At 40.9% G+C, this 24,416-nt stretch overlaps 2 protein-coding genes and 1 long non-coding RNA gene across 7 annotated transcripts in view; 1 reads left to right on the top strand and 2 right to left on the bottom strand.

The window, feature by feature from the left end:
• ark2ca (arkadia (RNF111) C-terminal like ring finger ubiquitin ligase 2Ca) overlaps positions 1-1,731 on the bottom strand; it is a 24,250-nt gene extending 22,519 nt beyond the window's left edge. The window contains exon 1 of the mRNA XM_088355360.1: positions 1,600-1,731. Within this exon, the coding sequence (XP_088211486.1) occupies positions 1,600-1,660 (61 nt within the window). The 5' untranslated portion in view covers positions 1,661-1,731. The remainder of the gene's footprint in view (positions 1-1,599) is intronic.
• LOC148350043 (uncharacterized) lies at positions 1,424-15,441 on the top strand. The gene is made up of 2 exons (XR_015852995.1): positions 1,424-1,889; positions 13,680-15,441. It is a non-coding gene; the product is annotated as an uncharacterized LOC148350043 (long non-coding RNA).
• On the bottom strand, positions 9,133-24,416 carry ark2n (arkadia (rnf111) N-terminal like PKA signaling regulator 2n). 5 transcript variants are annotated; one of them, XM_088355358.1, is made up of 6 exons: positions 24,213-24,416; positions 22,946-23,033; positions 22,180-22,870; positions 14,962-15,132; positions 13,726-13,834; positions 9,133-10,868 (listed from the first exon to the last, which is right to left on the bottom strand). In XM_088355358.1, the coding sequence occupies exons 2-6, from the start codon at positions 22,967-22,969 to the stop codon at positions 10,673-10,675; spliced, it is 1,191 nt and encodes a 396-aa protein (XP_088211484.1). In that variant the 5' UTR covers positions 22,970-23,033; positions 24,213-24,416; the 3' UTR covers positions 9,133-10,672. The 5 variants fall into 5 exon arrangements, with proteins under 5 accessions (XP_088211484.1, XP_088211481.1, XP_088211482.1 ...); XM_088355355.1 differs by having other exon boundaries at positions 22,180-23,033; XM_088355356.1 differs by lacking the exon at positions 24,213-24,416 and adding an exon at positions 23,640-23,662 and having other exon boundaries at positions 22,180-23,033.

The raw sequence follows: 24,416 nt of genomic DNA, 5'->3' as shown, positions 1-24,416 counted from the left end.
TTCTACTAAACTCAGATAACATTTAATATTTTCACTCTGCCGTAAACTTTTAACCCATTTAAACTTTTCCATAATACGCAACTTTAAACTGGAATCCCAGCACGACACAAAAAATGTCTCCAAAATGTTCCATGCAACAACAACAAATAACAAAATACAAGAATAATCGGTTCATTTTAAAAAACGCTTATTGTGAAACACTTTCCATAAATACACGGGAAATATTAAAAAAAAAGGGGGTAATAATACTTGTTGCCCCCACTTGCGTTTGATATGCCCCTCTGAGACTCATGTCTGGCAACGGCCCTGTCCGGGGATCTAATACACACCAATCCAAATCTTCCAGCCATTTTAGTCTTCACTCGAAATTTTCCCATAAAAATACAATTACAGTGGAACCTCGGTTTTCGAACGCCTCTCAGTTCGAACAAAGCGTAGTCCGACCAAAAATTTCCAGAAATTCTTGCATCGCTGTCCGGTCAAAAATCGCAGTTCGAACGCCGGGGTGGATGTTTCACATCACATTTTTTTACTCTAAATAATTACTTACTTAATTTTCTCAGGTGCAATTGCACTTCCACTACACTAGGGGACGTCCGAGATTAAACAAATGTGTAGCAAATGGGCCGAGTTACAGAATTTCACCACACCGATGAAGCTGCAGTCACCAGAGTCATCATGACTTTAATGACACTGTCATGAACCACTTCCGAAAAGTGCTCAAAAGAAGGCAGAAGCAAGTGTCATTGGATAGATATTTTAAGAGAAAAGAACATCCTGTAGCCAGTCATCCGTAGCAAAGAGATTTGAACGTGTGAGCACCTCTCAGACAGAAGAGCTCCCTGAAGTTTTTATGGAAGGGGACTCTCCTTCCAAACAATCATTTTCCTTCCTCCTCCATCCCTCTCACCGTCCATCTGCGCCTTCTGCTGACCACCACAAAGGTAAAAAATCCTATTCATAATTCTTTTCTTTATCCTTTTTTTTATTTTTACACGTTCATGTTCCGTACGAAAGATTACGCGAACGCGAACGTACGATTAGCCTGTGTTACATTTATGTTATTTGTGGCTTAAAGGTAAACATTCAGGGTGTTGGAACGGATTAAAACGATTTACATTATTTGTAATGGGAAAAATGATTTCTGTGTTCGAACAAATCGCTTTTCGAACAGGGTTCTGGAACGGATTATGATCGAGAACCAAGGTTCCACTGTACTGTCCACTTAATGCTTAAATAATTTTTAAAAAATGTTCTCCTCCTCTTCAGATTTCAATGACGCCAATGGACGCACGTCACTCGCCATGAGTGACGCGGCTGCTTATGAATATTGACGCCATTCGCCTCTTTGAATAACGTCGCTTTCTAGATACTAAAACGACTAAAAAGGTTAATTATCTGAAAAATGTCTAGAAAATGAGTGTAATACGCTGTGTGAGGAAATGACGTGACGCTAACTAGCAACGCGGCTAACGTCAGCGATGCTTGTTCGCTAGCAGGTGTCATTATTGAACCCCCTTTTCCGTGCGTCCCCCCCTCCCTTCATTTCGCCAATATTTCGACGAGAACGGGATTCAATACCCACAAATGTCCTCTTACCTCTACTCCGAACGGAGCCGAAGACGGGAAGAACCAAATATCCGACATGAACCAACACCATCCTGCGTCCTCCTTCTTTGTTGAGCCGAAGCAGACAGATGGTCCATGGAAGTGATCCCCCCCAGCCCTCCGTCGCGCCCCCCTCCCTCAGCTTGAACGTGAGGCGCACGTGAACCCACGCAAAACCCCTCCCCAAAATAAAACACATTGACCAATCAAACGCGCGGTCTCATGCTGAGTTTGGGCGTGCGGGTGACCAATCAGAACACTTTGTAGTGCCCGCAGTGACGGTAAGTTAGTGCTTCTCAATGATGTTCTCTCTTGGAAGAAGAAATCTGTGACGTGTATTTGACTTTGGCCATTTTTTAGACATTGTGAAAGACTTGTAAATGTTTGACTTCCTTTTCCAGAAATCGATCACGAATTGTGCACACTTGCGCGTGATAATTGCGAGGAAAAATGGATCCCAAGTTGTGTTACGCTCTGATTTGAAGACACATTGTAAATATGCATACATTTATGTTGGGAATTTATGTGTCAAACTTCATTTGAATTGGTCACTACTGGCTGATAATAATAATAATAGCAATTGGCCGGGAGTGGTGTCAATCAAATAGTCAGAGGCTAACGGCCTCCACTTCAATTCAAACTAGATAAATTCGAGAAAAGGTGAAAGCTTATCACACAATTTTTACTTGATGTCTAAACACCTCACCTTTTATTTTATTTATTTTATTAACATTTTTTTTTAAAAAACATTTTTATTTATGGGAATGTCAATTGTATATATTTTTTGGTTCGTGTTGCTGTATGATGGGTGACCCAACCCTCTGTTAAATTGTGTGTGAGAAATAAAAAGTATTAAAAAAAAAGGAATCATATTACAAATGTACTTTTAAGGACAACTATGGGGCAAAATTAACAAATCACAACAAGGATTGTCAAATGATGCAAACATGCTTTTAGGCAAACTTTTTTTTTTTTTAATTTGTTGTCATCATCCTGTGTTTGGGTGTAAATATTTTCATCCACAGAGCTTCGAAAGAATCAGAAATATTTCATTTATGTGGAGAAATAGTTTGATTGATCGTACAATAGTAAGCAGGGTTGGATAGGGTTACTTTAACTGGATTACTTTCAATTACTTTTGGATTACTCCAATACCAAATATGCTAATAAAAGACACAGGAAACTATATATAATAATAATAATAATTTCCTTGTATTGTCATTCTGTGTAACAATGTACACAGAACGAAATGTCGATTGCACCTGACCCGTTGTAGCGAGCCGATGCAGCCGCAGCCAACAGAGGGCGCCGCCGACCACTTTTTAAGTCTTAGGAATGACTCGGCCGGGGCGCGAACCACCGACCTCCCAGTCTCAAAGCAGGCGCCTTACCATCTAGGCTACTGAGCTGGTATGGATCAAATGACTCAATTTTGTGCAGGCTTGGGGAGTAACGGAAAAAATTATGTTGGCAAGCTGTTTGGATTGATCTTCATTTTGTTTCTGTCGCATTTGATGTTTGTTTTGCCGGAGATCAAAGAGATCAAAGCCAGGAGAGAAAGCTTACCACGTGTTGTGAGTCATCATTTTATTCGTATTTACTTTCTTTTGTCTTTTATTAGCATATTTGGTATTGGAGTCATCCAAAATTCATTGAAAGTAATCCAGTTGGACACTATTGAAGTAGGTGCTGCAATTTCTGGTAAATGGCAAGGGTGTGTGGAATTGTTAGTTTTTCTCAAATATCCAACTGTGAACACTAGAAAGCGGAATGGCTGTAGAGTCTCTGTCCTGAGTTGTGAGCCTGGGGGCTCAAAAAAACAGATGGGCTCAGGAGAGCAAGAGGGGGGGTTGTTTCATTAAACTCTGTCCCATACGGTGACACGTCTCCCATTTCGAAATAAAGACGTTTCGGGCGCTTGAGACTTTAAATTATTTTGATCATTTTGATGAAAATGCAAAAGGTCCAGTCAAAAATGATAATCAGAGGTGGGTAGTTAAAATGTTCACTCTGGTAATAGTACAGTTACTGCTGAATGATAGGATTTAAGTAAAAAAAGTAGTCTTCCAGATGGTTACTTAAGTAAAAAAGTGGGATGGGTTGGTGTATCCCTTAACCACCAGGGTATGGGGCACAACTTCCTGTGGTGTGTCTTGAGCAAGTACAGTCCGGTGGCACCCATCTCTCTCTAGGGTAACATATGTTTTTACCCGGTCTCCCGTGCTAAGCGAATGTACTAACCACACGGGTCATGGGGCACCATGTCCTGTGGTGTGTCTTGGGCAAGTACAGCCTGATGGCACCCATCCCTCTCAAGGCTAACGAATGTTTCCACCCAGTCTCGCGTGCTAGGCGGATGTATTAATCACTGCGAAAACACTTGGGATCCCTTAACCACACGGGTCGTAGGGACACCATATGGTGTGTCTTGGGCAAGTATAGCTTGGTGGTGCCCTTCTCTCTCTAGGCCAACATGTTTCCACCCGGTCTCCCGTGCTAGGCGAATGTACTAACCACACGAATCATAGGGGCACCATGTCCTGTGGTGTGTCTTGGGCAAGTACAGCCTGATGGCGCCCATCCCTCTCAAGGCCAACATATGTTTCCACACGGTCTCGCGTGCTAGGCCAATGTTCTAACCACTACGGAAACACTTTGGATCCTTAAACCACTAGGGTCATAGGGACACCATATTCTGTGGTGTGTCTTGGGCAAGTACAGCCGGGTGGCGCCCATCTCTTTTCAGGTCAACAAATGTTTCCACCCTGTCGCGCGTGCTAGGCGAATGTATTAACCACTACGGAAACACTGAAGTTCCCTTAACCACTAGGGTCATAGGGACACCATATTCTGTGGTGTGTCTTGGGCAAGTATAGCTTGGTGGCGCCCGTCCCTCTCTAGGCCAACATGTGTTTCCACCCAGTTTCGCGATCTAGGTGAATGCTACGGAAAAACTTAGGATCCCTTAACCACGCGGGTCGTAGGGACACCATGTCCTGTGGTGTGTTTTAGGCAAGTACAGACTGGTGGCGGCCATCCTTCTCCAGGCCAACTAATGTTTCCACCCAGTCTCGTGTGCTAGGCGAATGTACTAACCACTACGGAAACACTTTGGATCCCTAAACCACACGGGTCGTAGAGCACCATATCCTGTGGTGTGTCGTGGGCAAGTACAGCCTGGTGGCGCCCATCCCTCTCCAGGCCAATGAATGTTTCCACCCAGTCTCGCGTGCTAGGCGAATGTACTAATCACTACGGAAACACTTTGTATCCCTTAAGCACTAGTCATAGGGGCACCACTTCCTGTGGTGTGTCTTGGGCAAGTACAGCCCTATTGCACTATTGTTTTTTTGTATTAGTATTTCTGTAGTAGTATTATTGTATTTTAGTATTACTGAACTAGTATTTTTGTAGCATTTCTGTAGTGTTTGGTTCTTTTCAGAATTCAAGCAAATATAATATAGTAGGCTTTGGTTTTTAAGTACTAGGTTTGATAGAACTACTACAAAACTATCATGTTTTTCAAAAGGGCAACGGGAAAAAGTAGCCATTGTTTATCAGTACTTTAATTACAGTGAAGAAAAGAAGTATTTGAACGGCCTGCTATTTTGCTATTTCTCCCACTTAGAAATCATGGAGGGGTCTGATATTCTCATCGTAGGTGCATGTCCACTGTGAAGGAGATAAACTAAAAAGAAATATCCAGAAATCACAAAGGATGATTTTTTTAATGACTTATTTGTGTGATATAGCTGCGGATAAGTATTCGAAAACCTGTGTATCATCTAGAGTTCTTACCCTCCTGAATCAGATGCAGCTCTTTGAGATCAGAAGCACCCCATACAATCAGTGAGACTTTACCATTATATATATTGTCATGATACTTTCGCCATTTTCATTCGGCGGGCCGGATTAAAAACCCTGACTAGCCGGATGTGGCCCACGGGCTGTAGTTTTCCCAGTAATACGTATTTAAAATCTACAAAACATTTTACTGATGTATGGTCAGGGTTGGGTAGGGTTACTTTAACTGGATTACTTTTGGATTACTTCAATACCAAATATGCTAATAAAAGACAAAAGAAACTAAATATGAATAAAATGACATTTTGTGCAGGCTTGGGGAGTAACGGAATACATGGAACGGCAAAAATGATGTTGGCAAGCTGTTTGGATTGATTTTCATTTTGTTTCTGTCGCATTTTATGTTCGTTTTGCTGGAGATCAAAGCCAGGAGAGAAAGCTTACCACGTGTTGTGAGTCATCATTTTATTCATATTTACTTTCTTTTGTCTTTTATTAGCATATTTGGTATTGGAGTCATCCAAAAGTAATTGAAAGTAATCAAGTTAAAGTAACCCTACCCAACCCTGTGTATGGTAAAGCTGTTTGACTTTCTGCACCAGGAACAGGTTTCAATACAACGCAGGAGTTTTATGCTTCTTTTCAAGCCTCAAATTGTCAAAACAATTTTATATGCTGGAACTAACAACCTTGCCCGCGCCGTCGTATTAGCATACAGCTGAACTTGCGCCCCGAGTACTAAAATGTGGGGTGCAAAACTCCATTCCTTTATTGTCCTCCTTGTATAACACAACTCTATGTAGCGGCAGGTGTCACCAGACGAACTATAACCCCTGCGGGCTACTTTTGTGAGAAAGACCGTATTGTCCGCTGCCGGGGCAAGGCGTCTAGACTACTTAGAGAAAACAAAGGGTTCTTTATGTATTACAAGCAAAATGGCCCGCCGTTGCCGGGTCGATCAAAGATTGGATTGGGCTGCTCGGGGTGGTCGGTGGAAGGGAGCTGCTGTAGTCAATTTGGCCGCGACAGGGCGTTAGAGACCCGATGATAACAGACCACGTCAAAGTAGAAGTTTATTGATTCTGTTGGTATTTATTGGGAGTGCCTTCACACAAAATAGAGGTAAGATCTTGGGCCTGTGCTCGAACTGTTCAGGTTTAAAATGTCAATCGTTAAGTTGGGCTTCTCTCTCAAGTCATGTTTATTTGGAAAACCCCTAATCACGAGGAGTCTTAAAGGGCCACATAGGCCACCGATTATTGTAAACTACAGACTATTATTACACAATCCCCTGATCTAAAACCTACATGAGGGCAAGGAAAAACTCAAAACCTCAACATGAGGAAAATGAAGAAACCTTGAGAAGGGACCACACATGAGGTAATCCCCCTTCCAGGATGACCAGGATGCAATGGATGTTGCAATAACAATTAATACACAGATCTCGCCAGTTTTTTTGGGAAAAATGTTCTTTCCCCTGGTGGAGGATCTATACAGCATGCACATATTTTTACTCAAATAATTATTTAGATAAAGAAAATGCTTACCAAACATCAGTTTAACTCAAAATCCCTAATTTTAAAAAAAATGTCCTCCTTGGTGTTTTGGTAAAAGACGCGCAGCTTCCTCCTCCCAAATCCTTCACGTAAGACATCATTTCCACTTCTTACCAATTGCTTACAAGCTTTGCAAACTTTCTGCTTGTTGGCCAAACCTTTCACTATTTGCGGCTTTAATTTCGGGCACGTTTATCAAATCAAGTCAATCTGTTGGGTTCGGACAGGCTCGGGTTCATACGCCTGCGACTCAGGTCGGGTCAGGCTGAATGTTTTTCGACCCAATCTTACTTTTAACACAATAAAAACAGTCGCTGAGGCCGAAAGTATAACTGTGAAAATCTTCAGGAAAATTGATTCAGTCGTTTCGGAGCCAAGAAGTCAGAAACACACACAACTAGGGATGTATAAAGAAGTTTAGATTAAACAGAAGGCAGGCCACATTTGATATTAAAAAAGTGTTGAGTACACAGAACGACACTAGGTGGTGTCAAAGCTCTTGCACCTCAGCCCACACTGGAAAAAATGGCCTCTTTCTGCATGTTTTTTGTCTGTATTATTGCTACACTTTACGGAGGTTAGAGGTAAAAAACACAGATAAAAGTTCCACAATGTAATGTGTGAAGTTGAAATGACCACAAGGGCCATTTTTTTCTAGCGCTTTCTCCACAAAATGCCTGCCACTTCTAATCAAAATCATTTTCTTCAAACTACTGGTCAAAAAACTGAAAAAAATTGGTCATAAAAGGAGCATACAAAACCAATCATTAAATAACATTCTATTTATTGATTTTAAAATAGCTTTTTCTTTCGTTCTACAGACATAAGTTAAAGGAAGCTGTGGCGGAAGCCACAAAATATATACACAAATATATAATACTTTTTCAATTTAAAATATTGACAGGATTGGATATGGATGATGTTTTCTTGAGAATGCAGTTTTTTTCCCCTCATGATTGAAAAATGCCCTCAAAGTTTTATTAAAACACACACACGCACAAATGTTCCAATATTTGTGTGATATCGGCATTCAGATGCACTGCGGTATAATAAAAATAAATTGTCCTGACAAAAATATATAGATATATTCATGTTACAAATGTAGGAGGGAAATAAATCCAGTAAATGCTTTAAACATGTTTAAAAAGGGTTTCCAAAAGAAAATCAGTGGATTTAGCCTAACAAGTTTAAGGACCAGCAGAGGTTAAACCATCAACTGTCCGCCATGTTTTTGATGCAACTTCAGTTATTAAGAAAGTAAAGTTAAAATACATTTGCAGGTTGTCCTAATGCACACACTTTGATTTACTTTTTAAAGATTCGTGCCGGATAAAAAGGATTAGCCCTCCCTCGTAACAGATGGAGATGAAATTAAATGAAAAATGAAATGATATGCATTTATATAGCGCTTTTCAAGTCAATGAAGACTTCCCAAAGCGCTTTACAGTGTGCTTCACATTTCCCAATAGCGGCCGTGATCTGTGCAGCCATGTAAGGCGCTAACCTGCTTATTGGGGGTAATTGGGGGTTCAGTGTCTTGCCCAAGGACACTTCGACATGTAACACGGACAAGCCAGGATTAGAACTGGGATCCCTTAATCGTAAGACGATCGCTCTACCTCCTGAGCTACTGCCGCCCCATAAAGAAAAAAGCAAGAGAGCGATAAAGATAGATGGAGATGTATAAGAGAGAGAGCGAGAGAAAGAGAACACGAGAGACAGCAATAGAGATTAACTGCCATAGAGCGAGGACACAATGGAAAACAGTTTGATATTTAAGGAGAACAGTATTTCTATTTAGTCAATGTTTTTTAGCGCACCTTGATTGGAGCTTGCAGAGAGAGAGCAAGAAAGAGAACGTGTGGAATGATGAAGGGCGCAGGACAAAAAAACTAAGTGAGATGCAGAGAGAACGCAGAGCATGTGTCTGGTTAAAGTACAGTATGAAAGAAGCTATGATGTGAATTGGCCAATATGCATCGGAGATTTCAAATCATGAGGTGCCGGTCGATTGGCATGAAATTCAGCTGTTTGAAATGTTCCTCTGTGGTGCAGGAAGCATTCGTTTTTTTGTTTTTTTAGTTCAATGGACAATTGGCTTGAATTTTAACTGCCTGTGCGGAAGTATTCACTGTTTTTTTTAAAACTTATTTTATTTTATTTATTTATTTAATTATTCCCCCCCCCAGCAAAGGCGTAAACAGCAATAACCGAAACACGAAGTAGCGAGGGGTCGCTATAATTTCCTTTTGTTCTCCCCTTTTTGTGTAAAGCCGAACAGGTGCATTTGTACAAGACACTCCAGTCTTTTTTATGGTAACATTTAAAAAATGTATGGGATCATTTTATCGAAAGCAGAGCAGCAAGACAACCTGCAAAATCCAAAGTCGAACACGATTCCAGTTGTGAGACTTTCATCTGTTGAAAAATCTATCGCTATCGGATGCTTACTGTAATCCAAATGAAATTCAATGTTTCCATTCTCAATCTGCAATCACTAAAGTGCATCTATTAATTTAAACCTAAAAATATAAAGACTGAATAAGATAAAATTTAAAAAAAAACAAATATTGAAGCTGACCAAGTCTCCAATCTGAAGTAGCAGAGAAAAATAAAATGTGTGTTTGTGTATATATAAGTATTTATTCATGTATATTAAACATTTTTCTTTTCCACCTAAACAGATCTCAAAGGCTTTACCGTATTGTCACAATACATTGGATAAAACGGGATTTGAACCCGGGTCACAGCTGTGAGAAGGCCCAATTAACCACGAGGCTACTAATGATATAGATGACGCATGAAAAGGCATGGTCCTTTATCTCATAACGCTACTTTTAGTTACGGTACCGGAGACAAATGTTAATTCTATTGTGCTTTTCACATGTTACAATGACTCACTTCCAATTCTTAGAATTGATTGTCATTGTAACGTGAAACGAAATCAACAGTCATCTCTGGTACTGTGACTAAAAATGGTGAAATAATTCAGTGTTTTTCAACTTTTTAAACAAAGGATCATTTATTTCATAGAAAAAAAAAAATCCCGCAGGACACCACCAGTCAGTGCTGTTGCATCTCCGGAAAAAGTGAATCCAGATGAAAGATCGCTTTCGCTAAACCGCACAGGCACACAAATTGGATGATTTCCCACAGCACAGTACGACAAGTACTGTGCTGTGAATGAAAAACACTGTGATAATGAGATCAAATCTGCCTTTTCATATGTCATCCATACCACCGGTAGTCCAGTGGTTAGATTTCAGTGCTCTCACCGCCGTGACCCGGATTCGATTCCAGTTGCATCCAACTGTAAAGTATGAGCAAAGAAAAAGTAAAACTAAATTTTAGACGTGATTTCTAATCAAAAAAGGTTGGGCATTATACACGAGTGTGCATTATTCACAAATAAACGTGCCACGTGTGTGTGTGTGTATATTCTAACAATGACAAAACACTTTGTCGACAGTTTGAGGGAGCGTATTGCTTTCAAGGAAAGGTGATTTAGGTTTACTCCTACCACTCAAGTGCTGTGTAACCACATCTAAATTAATAATAATAATAATAAAGTCATGTCAACACAAAAGCTTCCATATGCAAATGTTTAAAACGGGTAAAAGCAAAACAAACTCTAGGAAGGCAAAAAGTGACCACGGGGAAAGAGTAGGGGTGTTTACAGTGTAAGAGAGTATTCTCTCTTGGGGTTACTTGAAATGTTTATGTCCGCTGCCCTCCTCATCCAGTGTGAGATCTACCACCTCTGGGGGGGAAACCCAATTGGACTGGGGGGAGACGCATGTCCACACTTGGGGCGGTAGACTACTGGCCGAGCGCTCCGCCGAGTGGTCGTCCTTCCACGAGGATAAGCTCTTGATCACGCCGCCGCAAGGGTGCCCGCATCTATCACACAGAGAAAAAATTAGGGTGGAAACATATGGAGAGGCGTGGGCGCCACCAGGCTGTACTTGCCCGAGACACACCATTAGGACCCTTGTGGTTAAGGGATCCAACGAACCAACTAGTAACATATAACATAGTATTAACCTGAGTTATTTTAGAAATGCATATCAAATTGGTAGCCCTTTGCACTATTTGGTAACAAAATGTAACACTGGGTTTGAAAAAGTTTGGAGACCCCTGCTGTACACCCTAATAAATAAGCGCAATGTAATGGTCAACACGATCCCAGATACGAGTGCCTGAAATGAGTTTCCTCAGCAGAATGGCTGGGCTCTCCCTTAGAGATAAGGTGAGAAGCTCAGTCGGGAGGGACTCTCTGTAGAGCCACTGCTCCTTCGCATTGTGAGGAGCCAGTTGAGGTGGCTCGGGCATCTGATAGATGCCTACTGGCCCTTGGGATGTGTTACGGGCATGTCCCACTGGCAGGAGGCCCCGGGGATGACCCAGGAAAGGCTGGAGAGACAGTCTCCAGGCTGGCCTGGGAACGCCTTGGGATCCTGTCGGATGAGCTGCAAGAAGTGGCTGGGGATAGGGAGGTCGCTGCCCCCACGACCTGACCCCGCATAAGCGGAAGATAATGGCTGGATGGATGAATATAATGGTCAAGGAATCAAGTCAATAAATCATCAAGAAATCATTATTAACTTAACACTCTGTTCCGTTTTTTTTTTAATATAATTTTCATAAGTGCAGGATTTCAGCCTGTTGGGTTACAATCTTTTGAGGAACAATGCACAGTTGAGGTAACAGGTCATAAGGTTTTTGCCTCAACCTTTTCAGTGAAGTGGAAAGTGCAAAAAAGGTGGGGAAAAATACTTAACGAGAATTCAGAGGAAGAGCAGTTTCGCTTCAAGTTTTAAGATTTTAACACATTTTAAGTGAATGCTATTAACAGCAAGAGACGAAGACTGATGCACAGTACCAGACAGCATGCACACTATGATTATGTAATTGCAAATGTGAAAAATATTCGTGAATATGAAACATATTCGCAACAGCCTTACACAGACACAAGCAAAGGAAAGACCAAATGCAGTTTTGAAAATGTTGATTCCATTGATTAAAGGCACAAAATAATTAAAACCAATGTGAAAAATTAATTGCTCCCTATATCAAATAGCTGGTTCGGCCACTTTTGGTAGCGATAACAGAAATCAAACATTTACAATAATTGGTAACAAGTCTTTCACAATGCACTGGGGGAATTTGGGGCTTTCTTTGCAAAATTGTTTAAAATCAGTCATATTGAGGGGGTTTCTAGCACAAACTGCACGTTTAATGCTTCATTCAGAAAAGTTGGAATTTGGATTTCCCTCACTCGTGTGGTACCAGATCCGACCTTCAAAGTGTTCCAAGCGAAAGTCAAAAGCAAAGATGGCCGATCGCAAAAAGTAAACCTGCCTTCGTGCAAGCGCTCAAATTATGGAGGAAAAACGGCGGCTGAGGTCACAGAACACAGATACATTTTTTAGAATCGTGTAAATTATGTCCTACCATTCACCGCGAGTTAGTCCATGGGCATCGCCTTTTTATCGGGTGACGTCAGGTTGACGCCACTCTAAGTCGGGGTACATATTTTTTCTCTGACTTTGTGACTCAGACCTCCCACCTCGAGTGTGATTTTAGTGATATTTTCTTTATTGGAAGTTGGAGAACCCCTACTTCCCACTTTTCTGGAATGCAGCATTTGGTCACAACACACCATCTTAATAGTATTAAATCCAGACTTTGGCTTGGCCACTCCAGAACCTTCATTCTGTTTTGTTTTTGGGCCATTGAAAGGTGGACTTTCTCATGTGTTTTGTATCATTGTCCTGCTGCTTGATCCAAGAGCGCTTGAATTGAGGGCACCGACTGATGGCCAGGCGTTCTCAGTCAGGATCTTTTGGTTAACACCAGAATTCATTGTTCCGTCCTGAGGCAGCACTGTATTAGTAGTTAGCGCACCATCTTTCTCACACCAACTTCCGCAGCTCTTCGAGTTTATGCCTGGTTTGTGACCGTCAGGCACACTTAACATACTCTCCCCCTGTGCTGCATCAGAAGTCAGGGCCAAAATCTTGTTACCCCCCCCCAACTAGCAGCTAAAGCCAGAAGCTACCAGGAAGCGCAGCGCAAACCTTTTCAACGACATAAAACGACAACGCCAGGTGTCATTTGAATACCTGTCAACTTGTACATTTTCCCTGTATTCTATATGTTTTTGATCATTAAAATTTCCTTACAACTTCTGTGCCCTTTTTCTAAATCGTCTTTTTGTCACACTGATCTCGTCTCGCCTATTACGGCTCTAATCCGGATAGTCTCGGTCACTGGTAGCAGACGATAGCATCATCGTACATTGCTAATACTTTCATGTATGATCGCAAAGGTTTTCAATCGTTTTGGCGCGTATTGCGGCACTGCTACCTATATTAAGCAACACTAGACTTATTTTCTTTGCTTTTGATTATACTGTATTCTACATTAACCAAATTGCCGTTTCCTCTCCACACTATCTTTCTACTATGGTCATATCCCTCAAGAAGGGTGACTGACAACAGCAGGGCCCGACAGATTTCACTGGTTTACCCCTGCCGCATCATACGCGTGCCCTTCCCATCCCTTAGAACGCGTCCAAACATCCCACTATCCTTTTACAACACCTCTCCACTCATTCCTATCACGAACACTTCTCCACACTACTTACCGTTTTACACAAATTAGAAAAATATGTGATGAAAACAGTGACCTTGATTTCTGTTGTTACAGAAAGAAAACTTTACGTGAGAAAAAAAATCAACTTCGGTGTGGTTACCGAGCATTCTCCTGCACGCCCACAATCTCCACCTCGCTGTCCGAAGTCGTGATGCTGATCTGGCCCTTGAGTTGGCGCCCGTCCTTAGTCTGCGACGTCTCTCCGTGGCCTGAGACAAAAATGAACACAGAATAAACACAAATCACCATTTTGTGACACCGTGGATGAAGGGAATCGGGTCCAGCTTAACACACAATGACGAGGCGAGGGCTGAAAGAAAGTGCCCACGCGACCCTACTGAGGATAGGCAGCGCAGATAATGGATGGATGGAAGAGAGTGAGACCCTGGACAAAACATAATATTCTGCAATTTTTTTCTCTTGCTAGCAACGTGATATTCAGTCATGATTGGCAACAAGTTCAAGCATTTAAAAGCACTTCATTCAAAATTCAAGTACTTTTCAATCTGTTAAAAATTTAAGCATTTTCAAGGAATTCAGGCCCTTGTACAAACCATAAATATCAGTCGTTGAACCGGTTGTGGTACAGAAAAGGTTGCTGACCACTGCTCTAATTAACTATTGGGTCCCTTGTATGTTTTGTGTCCTGCCTCCACGCTGTACTGTGTATCACTGGCCCTCTCTTGTACCGGACAACAAACACAGTGCCATTTAGAGGTCAAATATTACACTTTAGGGTTTTAAGGACTTTCAAGACAACCTTTCTTTGGTACCATTCTTCCAATTATTAATGACCACTGGGAAACAGTACCTTCATTATTTGCATGGCCCATTATAAATGTCCATAATTGATATGTAATCCTTCCTCTAATACACATTTCATAGTGCCCTGTTTAAGTGTAGCATGCACCTGTCCTTGTGGGCGCAACCCGAAGAAGGTGATGTCGCTTCAAAGGACAATGCCATCCAAGCTAATGTCAGATGCTGTTAATCATGAGGGAAGAAATGCAATGGCAAAGCGAAGCCACCAGTAAGCAGTGTCTGCGTCATTTTCAAGTAGACCTTTTAAGAAACAAGGCAACCATTTCAAGCATTTACAAGGACTTCACCCAAAATCCAAGCGCTTTTAAATCTTTGAAAACACAACACTAAATTTCAAGCAGATTCAAAGATTTAAAGCTCCTATAAGACCCTGTAACCAACAGCACTCGTGTGAAGAGAAGAAGGACCAGAGTGGCAACAGAGTGAGGCATCTTGCCAAGACAGAACCAAAGGAAGCTTACAGGTCCAATTTCTACTGAAGTGGAGGAAAAGGAGGAAAGAGTTTGTAACTGACCTGCCACGGAGCTCAGTGCCCTTATACACCTGGAGTGAGCTACTGTATCCTGGCTTCTGACAGTTTCTATCTCGCGCTTTATCACGCTGGGCCGGATTTTCTCCACTTTCATACTCTCCTGGTTAGAATCAGTGTCTGAAATATCATAGTGACCCACTACCGGAGGCCCGTCTGCGGAGGACACAAAGAACACTTCATTACTCAAAACATGGCTTTTAAAGGAAAAGATTGACTCCAACCTTGCACCACCCAAAAATGAATTACATTTGGCTATCGTAGGGGTGTAAAAACCTTTCAATTGAGGGCCACACACATAAACATATAGTTGCAAGGTTATGGCCTCCTTGTATATTTTTTCATGAGTTTTTGCCATAAACAATTTCAAAACAATAAGATTTGCAATAGATCACTTAATGTACAATCAATCAAGAACGTATGACATTTTTATTGCGTAAAGAATAATAAAGAACTTTATCACAATTTTGTTTTCCTGAGACAGTCGTGTATATATTGAATTTAATGAATGACCATATTAACTGGGCAACTTTTTATCATCAATTAATCGTTTATGATCGACTTAACTTCGTTGAACAAATTTCCTTTACCTTGAATCAGATATTTATCAGGTTAAAACTATACAAGTCAGAATTTAGTAATTTTTTTCTACAAAGATCTTTAAAAGGTTATCGCAATGCAAGTGTTTCTCCATACATTTATTTCCCCACCCAAAAAAAAACAATTTTTTGGGAGCAACAGTGAGATAAAATCAGAGGGATGAGAGATTAAGTGAGATATAGCGAGAGATAGATGGGGAGAGAGACAGAGTGACAGATGAGAGAGTGAGATATAGCAAGAGAGAGATAAATGGGGAGATGGATAGAGACAGAGTGGGAGAGGTGAGAGAGAGATGAAAAGGGAGATAAAGGAAAAGATAATGAGAAAGCAAGAGATAGAGAGCAAAAGAAGAAAAAAAGAGTGCGACCCAGAGAAAATGAGAGCGAGAGCAAGAGATGAAGCAAGAAAGAGAGCAAAAGAAAGAAGAGACAAAATAGGAGAGGGAGAAAAGAGAGCTAGAGATAATGAGAGCGAGAGTTGGTATGAGAGAGCGAGAGAGAACAAGTTATGATGAGAGAGCGAGCGGTACGTTTTCTGTTTAAAGGGATATCACAAATGGGATTTTAAATGGGCTATTTTTACAATGCAAACCAATCATGTTACTGGATCACATCATGGAAAACAGTCTGTTCTTAAATTATTTCGGTTCACATAATCATCTTGTCATAATTAGTATTTTTACATGGGCATACTCTTGTACCTTTCTCTAAGAGGCTGCTGAACACAATTGTGTAGGTTTCATAGAGGCTTTAACAGTGTTTATGTGGAATACAAACACACATCTGAAAGTCGATTTTAAGTTTTTCTGCATTTATTTCCGTCGAAATAACTGCGACTCACATGAAAAAAAACTACACCGGACCACGGGAGAAACAAAACACCTAAAGAATATTTTTTAGATGAAAAACAAAACAGCAAGTGGATTATAATAAATATGAATTGAATCCAAACCAAACAAGAACGGACACAACTGAATAAACACCCTGCTAGGCTGAAAAGTCAGATTGTAGCCTCAAATGACAAGTTATGGCAAACAAGGATAAACTTGTCCCATCCCACAGAAAAAGGCCAAGAAAGGGGGTTGGTACTATTTAGCCAACACAATATCCTTTCGTAAACACACGAGTGTTAGAAAAAAAAAAAAACATGTTTTTTAAAGACCAAAAGTGCAACGATTATGTGGTAGTCAACACATATTAAGCTGGCACCCTGACATGCTTGCTGGTGGCAACTTTGCAGTTCATCTTCTATGCTCTAACATAACTTGCATGCAAAAACACATGACTCAGTCAACTTTTCTATCGCCCAGAATAAGTACAAATATGTTGGCATGGGAGGTATAAATATAATTTCCGCATTTTCCGGACTAAAAGTGGCTGTTCTTACATAGTTTGGCTGATGGGTGTGACGTATACTATAAAAAAATCAACACAATATTACATCACTAAGTTTTTATTACCAGTAATTTATAAATTCACATTTTATTTTCACACTAAACCGCAAGTGGGCGCGCCAGGCCTGTGTTGATAATTTCAACTTTGTCCTGTTGTGGGAAGAAGTGGCTCGGAGAAGTTGTTTAACGGTAAAAGTGACAAAGGATTTAGGTGTCACTGGGTTAAGTAATTTGGAGTGACGCCGATAGATTGATAAGCATCTTTTCTTTATGCTAGTTATCTTAAAAACTCACCATGTTACGTTGTTACTGACGTATCGTATTTGAGCTTGTCTAAGATATACAGGTATGTGTTAATTCTTTTATTTCAAATTGTCTTTCAAGATGCATGTTTTTGGTTTTTCATCAAATAACACCCCCCCCCCCCCCCCCCCAAAAAAATTAGACTTATACTCCAGATGTGTCTTAGATGTTTTTTCCTTCTTAAATATGCATATTTGGTTGGTGCAACCTATACTCCGAAGAGACTTATAATCCAGAAAATACGGTACTTTAAAGGCGGGTCGAGGTGCTGTTTTATACCGTTAATGCCAAGTCAAAATTACTGACAAACAAATGTTACGGAAATGGTAAACATTTAATTTTTTTGTCCTGCTGCTGCTCGCATTACGCTATGCCGCAAACAAACAAAGATAATAATTACATAAAAATGGAGTATTTAACCTCAAGGGCAAAAATACAGTAAAGTAGATCAAAAATAAAGTCACAATATTCAAATAGTATCGGTAGCAGAAGAAAAATAAATGTTGTACTAACTGCTACGTTTTCTAAATGTTTAGGGATTATGCTCGAGACAAATTTTACTGAACCCTAAACTCCAACGTAAATATTTTACAACACTATGACATTCGTCGTGAGTTTATTCTAGTAGTACAACAATGTTGTACTCTACATATTTACCCTTTGTTGTTCTAATTAATTTAATGTAGATGTAATGCACTCATTTGAGTCAAAGTAAAAGGAGACATTTTCTCTTAACTAAGTTTTAAAGGCTGTAGCAGTAGTAACTTTGACCCCAAAACGATCAAAACTGTAAACGGAACCCTAAATACACAAAGTCCGAGAGGGAAAAACATCCTGCGTATGTAAATCAGTGCAGAGAGATTAGTAAAGCTTTGCTGCTTGTGTCAAGGCTGTCATTAGAGGCCAATGCAGAGTGTAAACGTTACTTGAGAAGAAGACCAGCGTGACTGCTGCGTGGCAAGGCACCATGCTATTTTGCTGCCACTCACACTCCCTTGCCAAATGGCATCGGAATGTGGCATCAGTTTTAAGTTCTAATAGGCTGTCGAGCGAGAGACTGGAGGGAAACACTTTTTCGGGTACTGTATTTTCCGGACTTCAAGGCGCACGCAAAAACCCCAATTTGGCCAGAAGCATGTAAGTGCAGATACGATTAGAAATGCATACAGTAATTTTAGGTACGAGTTACCATACAAGCTTTTGCTGTATATGAGTAACTGTGCAATGATTGGTTAAATCAATAAACATCACTGACCTATATTGCAGAACATTGCATGCAACGGGATTTAAACCTGAGAAGTGGCGGTAAGGTGAGAGCACAGACACTACTGTTAGAAAAACAGTGATGCTTGTAACATATGACAAGACATTAGAACTCATCTGATTATCACACTCACGGTACCAAGAACACCAATTTTCATCGTGCGTTCTAATATACATTAATGACCATTATGAGAATGGAAAAAACAAAGTATTTCAAAAAAATTACCATAAGAGGTATTTTTACGTACGTAGACATATTAAACCAAGAGGTTAATGACGCACGGGTGAAGAAGTGGAGAAAATGCACTATGCAAATCAGTGTTGTGGCACCGTGAGCAAAATTTGTGTGATGATGGGGTAAACTTCAATGCCTTTTTGTATGTCTTCCATACCAAAAGTGGTAAAGTGTTGGTGCTCTTACAGACACTATTTGGTTTTGATCCCCATTGTATACAATTTGACAGTTTTGGTCAGCAGCGCATATTAATGCATTGCAGTAACATGTACCCATACACACGGAAACTTATACCTAGTCTCGTTTTCAGGCACCTTAAAAGACCGGTATGGCTGATGTAGGAAGAACATTTGCGCCTTATAATCCATTGCGCCTTACAGTGCGGAAAAGACGGTAGTCCGAATTTTTTTTTTTTAAATAAACCTGAATGTTACCAAGGAAACCACCGCAACCCATCCTCAGCAGTTTAAAGCGGGAAGCACGACATTCATGCAGGTTTGCAAAAATTCCCCAAGTCTCACAGTGATTCAAAACGTGGCAGGTAATCCCACGCTCATCTAAGTTTACTGTCCTTGGTGATGGTTTGCCTAAACGTTCAAGAGACCAGAATCCGGAGCGGCAAGGTTTCCATTCGATGCGGCGGCATCAGGTAGTATGTTGTTGTTATCGACGGGACCGGCGGCGGCGTCGCTCACTCGCGCCAACATGTAGGCAGCCATGGTTTCGGCAGACTCGGACGAGGGCAAGAAAGAGCTGGTGGGCGAGGGCCTTGCACCCTGAGGTGCTTGCTGAGGTCCGCCCTCGGGGGCGTCGCTCGAGCGTTTGGACGAGTCGTCCGAGTCGAGGTGCGCCAGCTTTTCCATCCAGACGCGGAAGCGTTCTTCCGTCTGTCGCTGCATGACGGCGAAGCGTGTCATGGCCTCCTCCAGCACGCTGCTGATGCCGTTCCTGTCCCAGGTACCGCTGTCCAGCAGCCCGTGAATGTGGGCGCCCACTCTGGATCTCTCCGTTGTACGTCTGAAGCCAGCTTGAAAGACATTGAGGCCAAGGCTTAAGAACAGACAGTGGCAGTGGATTCATGCTTCCTGAGTGGACTTTTGCCGCACTACAAGAGAATGACACTTATTTTGCGTTGTTTTACGTGCAGTTCGGAACTCTTTCATGCTGATGGACTACATCATGCAGTCTGTTTGAAGATGTTGAAAATATTGAAATGGTTGACATCTTCCCTTCGTACAAATCCCAAATGGATGGCTTTGAAGGCCCGTTTTGTGGCAAGTGTGTTAACCTGTGAGACTTGGATGCAAACGTTCCGCCAAGACTTAGAAATTCAGACTGAAAATAAAAGTTAGAAGGCAAAAAAAATGGTTGGGGTAAAATAATAACCAAAAGTAGGAAAAATAACAAAATGCTGCATTTGAAAATCATTCACGGACCAACTTTTAACTTATTTAAAAAAATCCCCTTAACATCAACTCACACCAACAGCTGTGTATTAATAATCTATTCCATGCAAGTAAAAACCTCCACCAAAGAGAAAACGCACAACACATTTTGGACACAACACAGTCCAACGGTTAAGATTAATTCAGTGCGACACTAATGCCTGGGAGAATATTTTCAAAAACACATCAGTGTATCAATTTATCCATATCTGGTATGAAGAATACATACTCAAAACTAACAAATAAAGGCTGTAAAATTAATGTGATTAACATGATGCATATGCACATTTTGCAATAAATAAGTGGAAGAGAATGTCCCAAATGTCTCGTCTCAAAGGGGATAACTGGTAAAGACAACAAGCCAATAGCTTATCTATTAAAATCCAATGTCAAATCACCAACAAAAGCTTTACACTAGCTACGAAATATTCACACACCTGTACACTGAAGATTAAAGACTGTCAGGCACTGGCTTCATTTGACCATTAATTATTTGTTATCGTGAAAGAATGCAATGCAAGCCAGATATAAATTCTGAGCCATATGGTGTCCAGATATTTGACAATACCTCCAAAACAACAAGCAGCAAATCAATGCCTATGGTCATTGAAAGGGAAAGCAAAATAATCTTACTCTAAAGGGAAAAAAAACACACCAAAAAATGCAAAAAAGTTTTAAAAATGCAAGCATCGTCTGTGCAGCCTCGGTGTTTAAGCTTCACTTCTGTTACGTTAATAAAGCAGTGCTTATTGTATGAAAACAATTCATTACTTATTATTCATTACCGTTAAAGTACTTCAACCAAAACCTCTTGCAATAGACTAAATAGGCTAAACCTCTAAAGCTACGTTCAGAAACCTTGAAGGAGTACAACGTGCATAAAGTAAAATAAGAAAAACAAGGAAAATACATGACACAGGCTACATTTGGATGACACTACTTGTCATTAATTGAGTAACTTTTGAAATTGTGCTATTAACACTTTTCAACCAGTGTGCCAAGACCCAAACAGTAAGGTCCCACAACTAGCGTCTATTTACAGCAGCAAACGACTCGCTTACTGCGTGTGTGACAAGTGTTGCTTCCAAGAAATAAAGACACGAGGCGTAGAAACAGCATGCAATTGCACAGCCTACTCTTTGGCCAGACGGAACATATAGACAGGACAAAATGAATGGAGAATCTGTGATATAACCACATAGCGAGGAGACCAGATGTCATGGTGTGAGTGAGGAAAAACAACAGGTGAATAATGACATTAAAAAGCCAATGCACTGTTTGAATAGGAGGGACGTTTTTTATGAATGTTGTGACAGGTCTAAGATATGAGAAATGTTCGCACCATGCACACCACATCCTTGCTATATATTTAGATAAGACAGGGTTGGGGGAAATATGGCCACTTTTTAACCTGGGCAAGCAAGCATTTACAATATGGATAATCCTGTAATGTTGCATTTGTTGCAATCAAATTATAATATTAAACATGTTTCTCAGTAATTTGTTAAATAAGTGTACTGGTTATATGGTGGTCAGAAACAGGTTTATGTAAACCATGATAGACAATAAAACACACTAGACTGAATCATCCAGATTTGATAAAGTATTAGCTATGGACGTCTACATGGCCTAATGCCGTTTACAATTGTACTGTCTGCATATGGACATTTTACCTACCACGGCGCACTGTTTTTGAAGATTTTTTGGCTGCTGTCCTTGGCCTTCACAAACATCAGCATTAAATATTTTGATTACATACAGAAAGAGAAATCTCCAACAATTATACAAAAGTATTATAAACTGTTAAACCTTCCCGCTCTATGCTCGCAGCACTATCATCAGCAATTTGTCGAATTAGTTCAGTTATCATTTCACTTCCAGGATGTTAAAGATAAATTGTGGTTGTTGAGCACAAGGTTTGCCCACCCCTGAGAAAGAAGTTACCAGTGATGAAGCTGATTTACCTGGAATATCTGTCTTGATTGTCTTGCTCCCCCCTGAAGTGTCGTCTTCGTCATCGTCAGAGGAGCTAGTGCTGGAGTCGCATGTAAGCTCGCTGTCACTGGTACTGCTGTCCTGCAGCAAATTGTACTTTTTGCGTGCAGCCGCCTCGCGCTTCTGCCGAAGCAAGCGAATGCGTTCCTTGTGTTTCTGGCTTCGTTGGCCTTTAGCCTTGCCCTGCTTGCCGTTGATCTGCTTGTCCGTCCCGGCCGCTCCCACAGGCTGGCAGCGGTTCTTTTTTGCCGCCATGGCATTGGGCGGCGCTTCGCTTTCTGAACGCGACCTCCTGGATTTTCTCCCGCTGGGTTTCCGATCGGCTTCCTTGCCAGGGTCGGCCTCCATTTTGGTTTCTGTCTCCTCTCCGTTACCTTCCGCCCCTGAGGAGAGCGTGTCCGAGTCCGCCAAATGGCCGCTAGAAGACGGGGAAAGCAAGCACGGGTTGGAAGAGTCGCTCTCGTAGACTTGGTGAGAAGCTGGTTTCTCGCTCCCGGTCGAGGCCTGTTGAGACTCTGGCGAGTCTCTGCGGAGCTCTTTCATCAAACAGGGCATGGAGAGGAGACTCTGCTCACCCTCTGTGTGCAATGGGCTGTCATCCTCCTTTTCTCTAGGTGGGGAGCTTGTACTGGTGGTAGTCTCAGTCTTAAGATGTTCATCCTGGAGAGAGGTGGTGGTTGACTGTGCTTCATCAAGGCGCCCAAGTGAACATTCCGCCTCAACAAATTCTTCTACCTTCTCCGAATCAGCCATCTTCATGCTATTTCGGGAAAATGCCCTCTGGTCCAACAAATGTGGACCAGGTGCCTTAATAGGCACTCACCTGCAAAGCAAGAGATTGTGTCATGTGTGATAATCACTGTCAGAAAATGAAAATGCTTATGGTAATTTGTTGATCAAGATAATATACTCGTCAAACTAAAGAGATATTCAATGTTGAAATGAGTAATGTACATTTGAGATTAAAGATAATCAATTTAGTCATCAGCCATTTTCATGTATTTAACTATTGTTCACATACTTAGATATCTGTGACCTAAAATTATAAAGAATGCGCCACACCTTCACCACCTCTTTAAATCGCTGCCCTAAGGCAGATGCTGTACATACAAGCACACAATGTTAACAAATCTTGTCTATTTCTATGTAATAATATGTATGGTCATATTTTTTTGGTTTGAACAAATTTATTGACACTAATAACAGAAAACAATCTTGACAATCTCAACAGCAATCAAGCACATTCACAATATTATATTTCAATATGACGTTTAACAGCAAACACAATGTGAGGTTTGAACAACCCTTCTAGAAAATCTTAATTGCAATCAAGCATATTCACAATTTCGTTATATAACATCTTTGTTAGTGTCAATAGATCCGTCATATTGTGTTATTAATTCTTATTTCTGCACAATGATGCACTTACCTATTGATAAAAACCATGAAAACAATGACCATCCATCCTTATACTCGGTCTTATCTTTTATTACGTGTTGGAAATTGAGAACCACGTCGAATCTCGTTGTAAACAACGTACACTTCGTTTTTATCAATCGTGACTATAAGGACAATTAGAAATCTGATCATGATCTTGAGTTGCAAGGGTAAAAAAATAATACCGGTATATGTTTAGTTTTGCAACTGGCATGAGACGTGTACGAGTAAATCATTTGCAGTGTATATTTGTAAATGCCTGCTAAGTCCACATTGAGCCGGCATGTAACCTGAGACATTGACTTGTTCCAGAATGAATGACTTGTGGTTCGCTTATCAGCTAGCACGCCGGGAAGCTAACAGCTAGCCTGTTGCTGAGCAAATAAAACAATATCCACTTCAACAGCTTCAACTATCTTATAGGAAGGAAATATTTTAAAAAAATGATTTATTTCATAAAGCCACCACGTGACGTAACAATTATATTCTAAAAAGAGGCTGGCGTAGACGTAGCCAACTTAGCTCAAGGAAGCTAACTTAGCTTTCGACTGCGACAGTAACTTACCACGGCGTTCACGAGTTAATTTCCCCGGTGCCACGACATTGTTCCCTCTAAGAACCTCGAAGTGTTCAATAAATTATATAAAACGGACAAATTTGAAAGTCCGTGTTCTATTTTTTGGCACAGCGTTCTCACCCTACGCGAGGGTTTGGGTATAGCTAGCATTAAGCTTTTGACTAAGTGTATATTTTAAAATGTCTGCGTCGG

The sequence above is a fragment of the Urocampus carinirostris genome, chromosome 16 (assembly GCF_059441175.1).
Source record: "Urocampus carinirostris isolate Australia breed hairy pipefish chromosome 16, RoL_Ucar_1.0, whole genome shotgun sequence".
NCBI classification, from domain to species: domain Eukaryota; kingdom Metazoa; phylum Chordata; class Actinopteri; order Syngnathiformes; family Syngnathidae; genus Urocampus; species Urocampus carinirostris.
The sequence above is the reverse complement of the archived record's forward strand: the minus strand, read 5'-3'. Positions and strand labels throughout refer to the sequence as shown.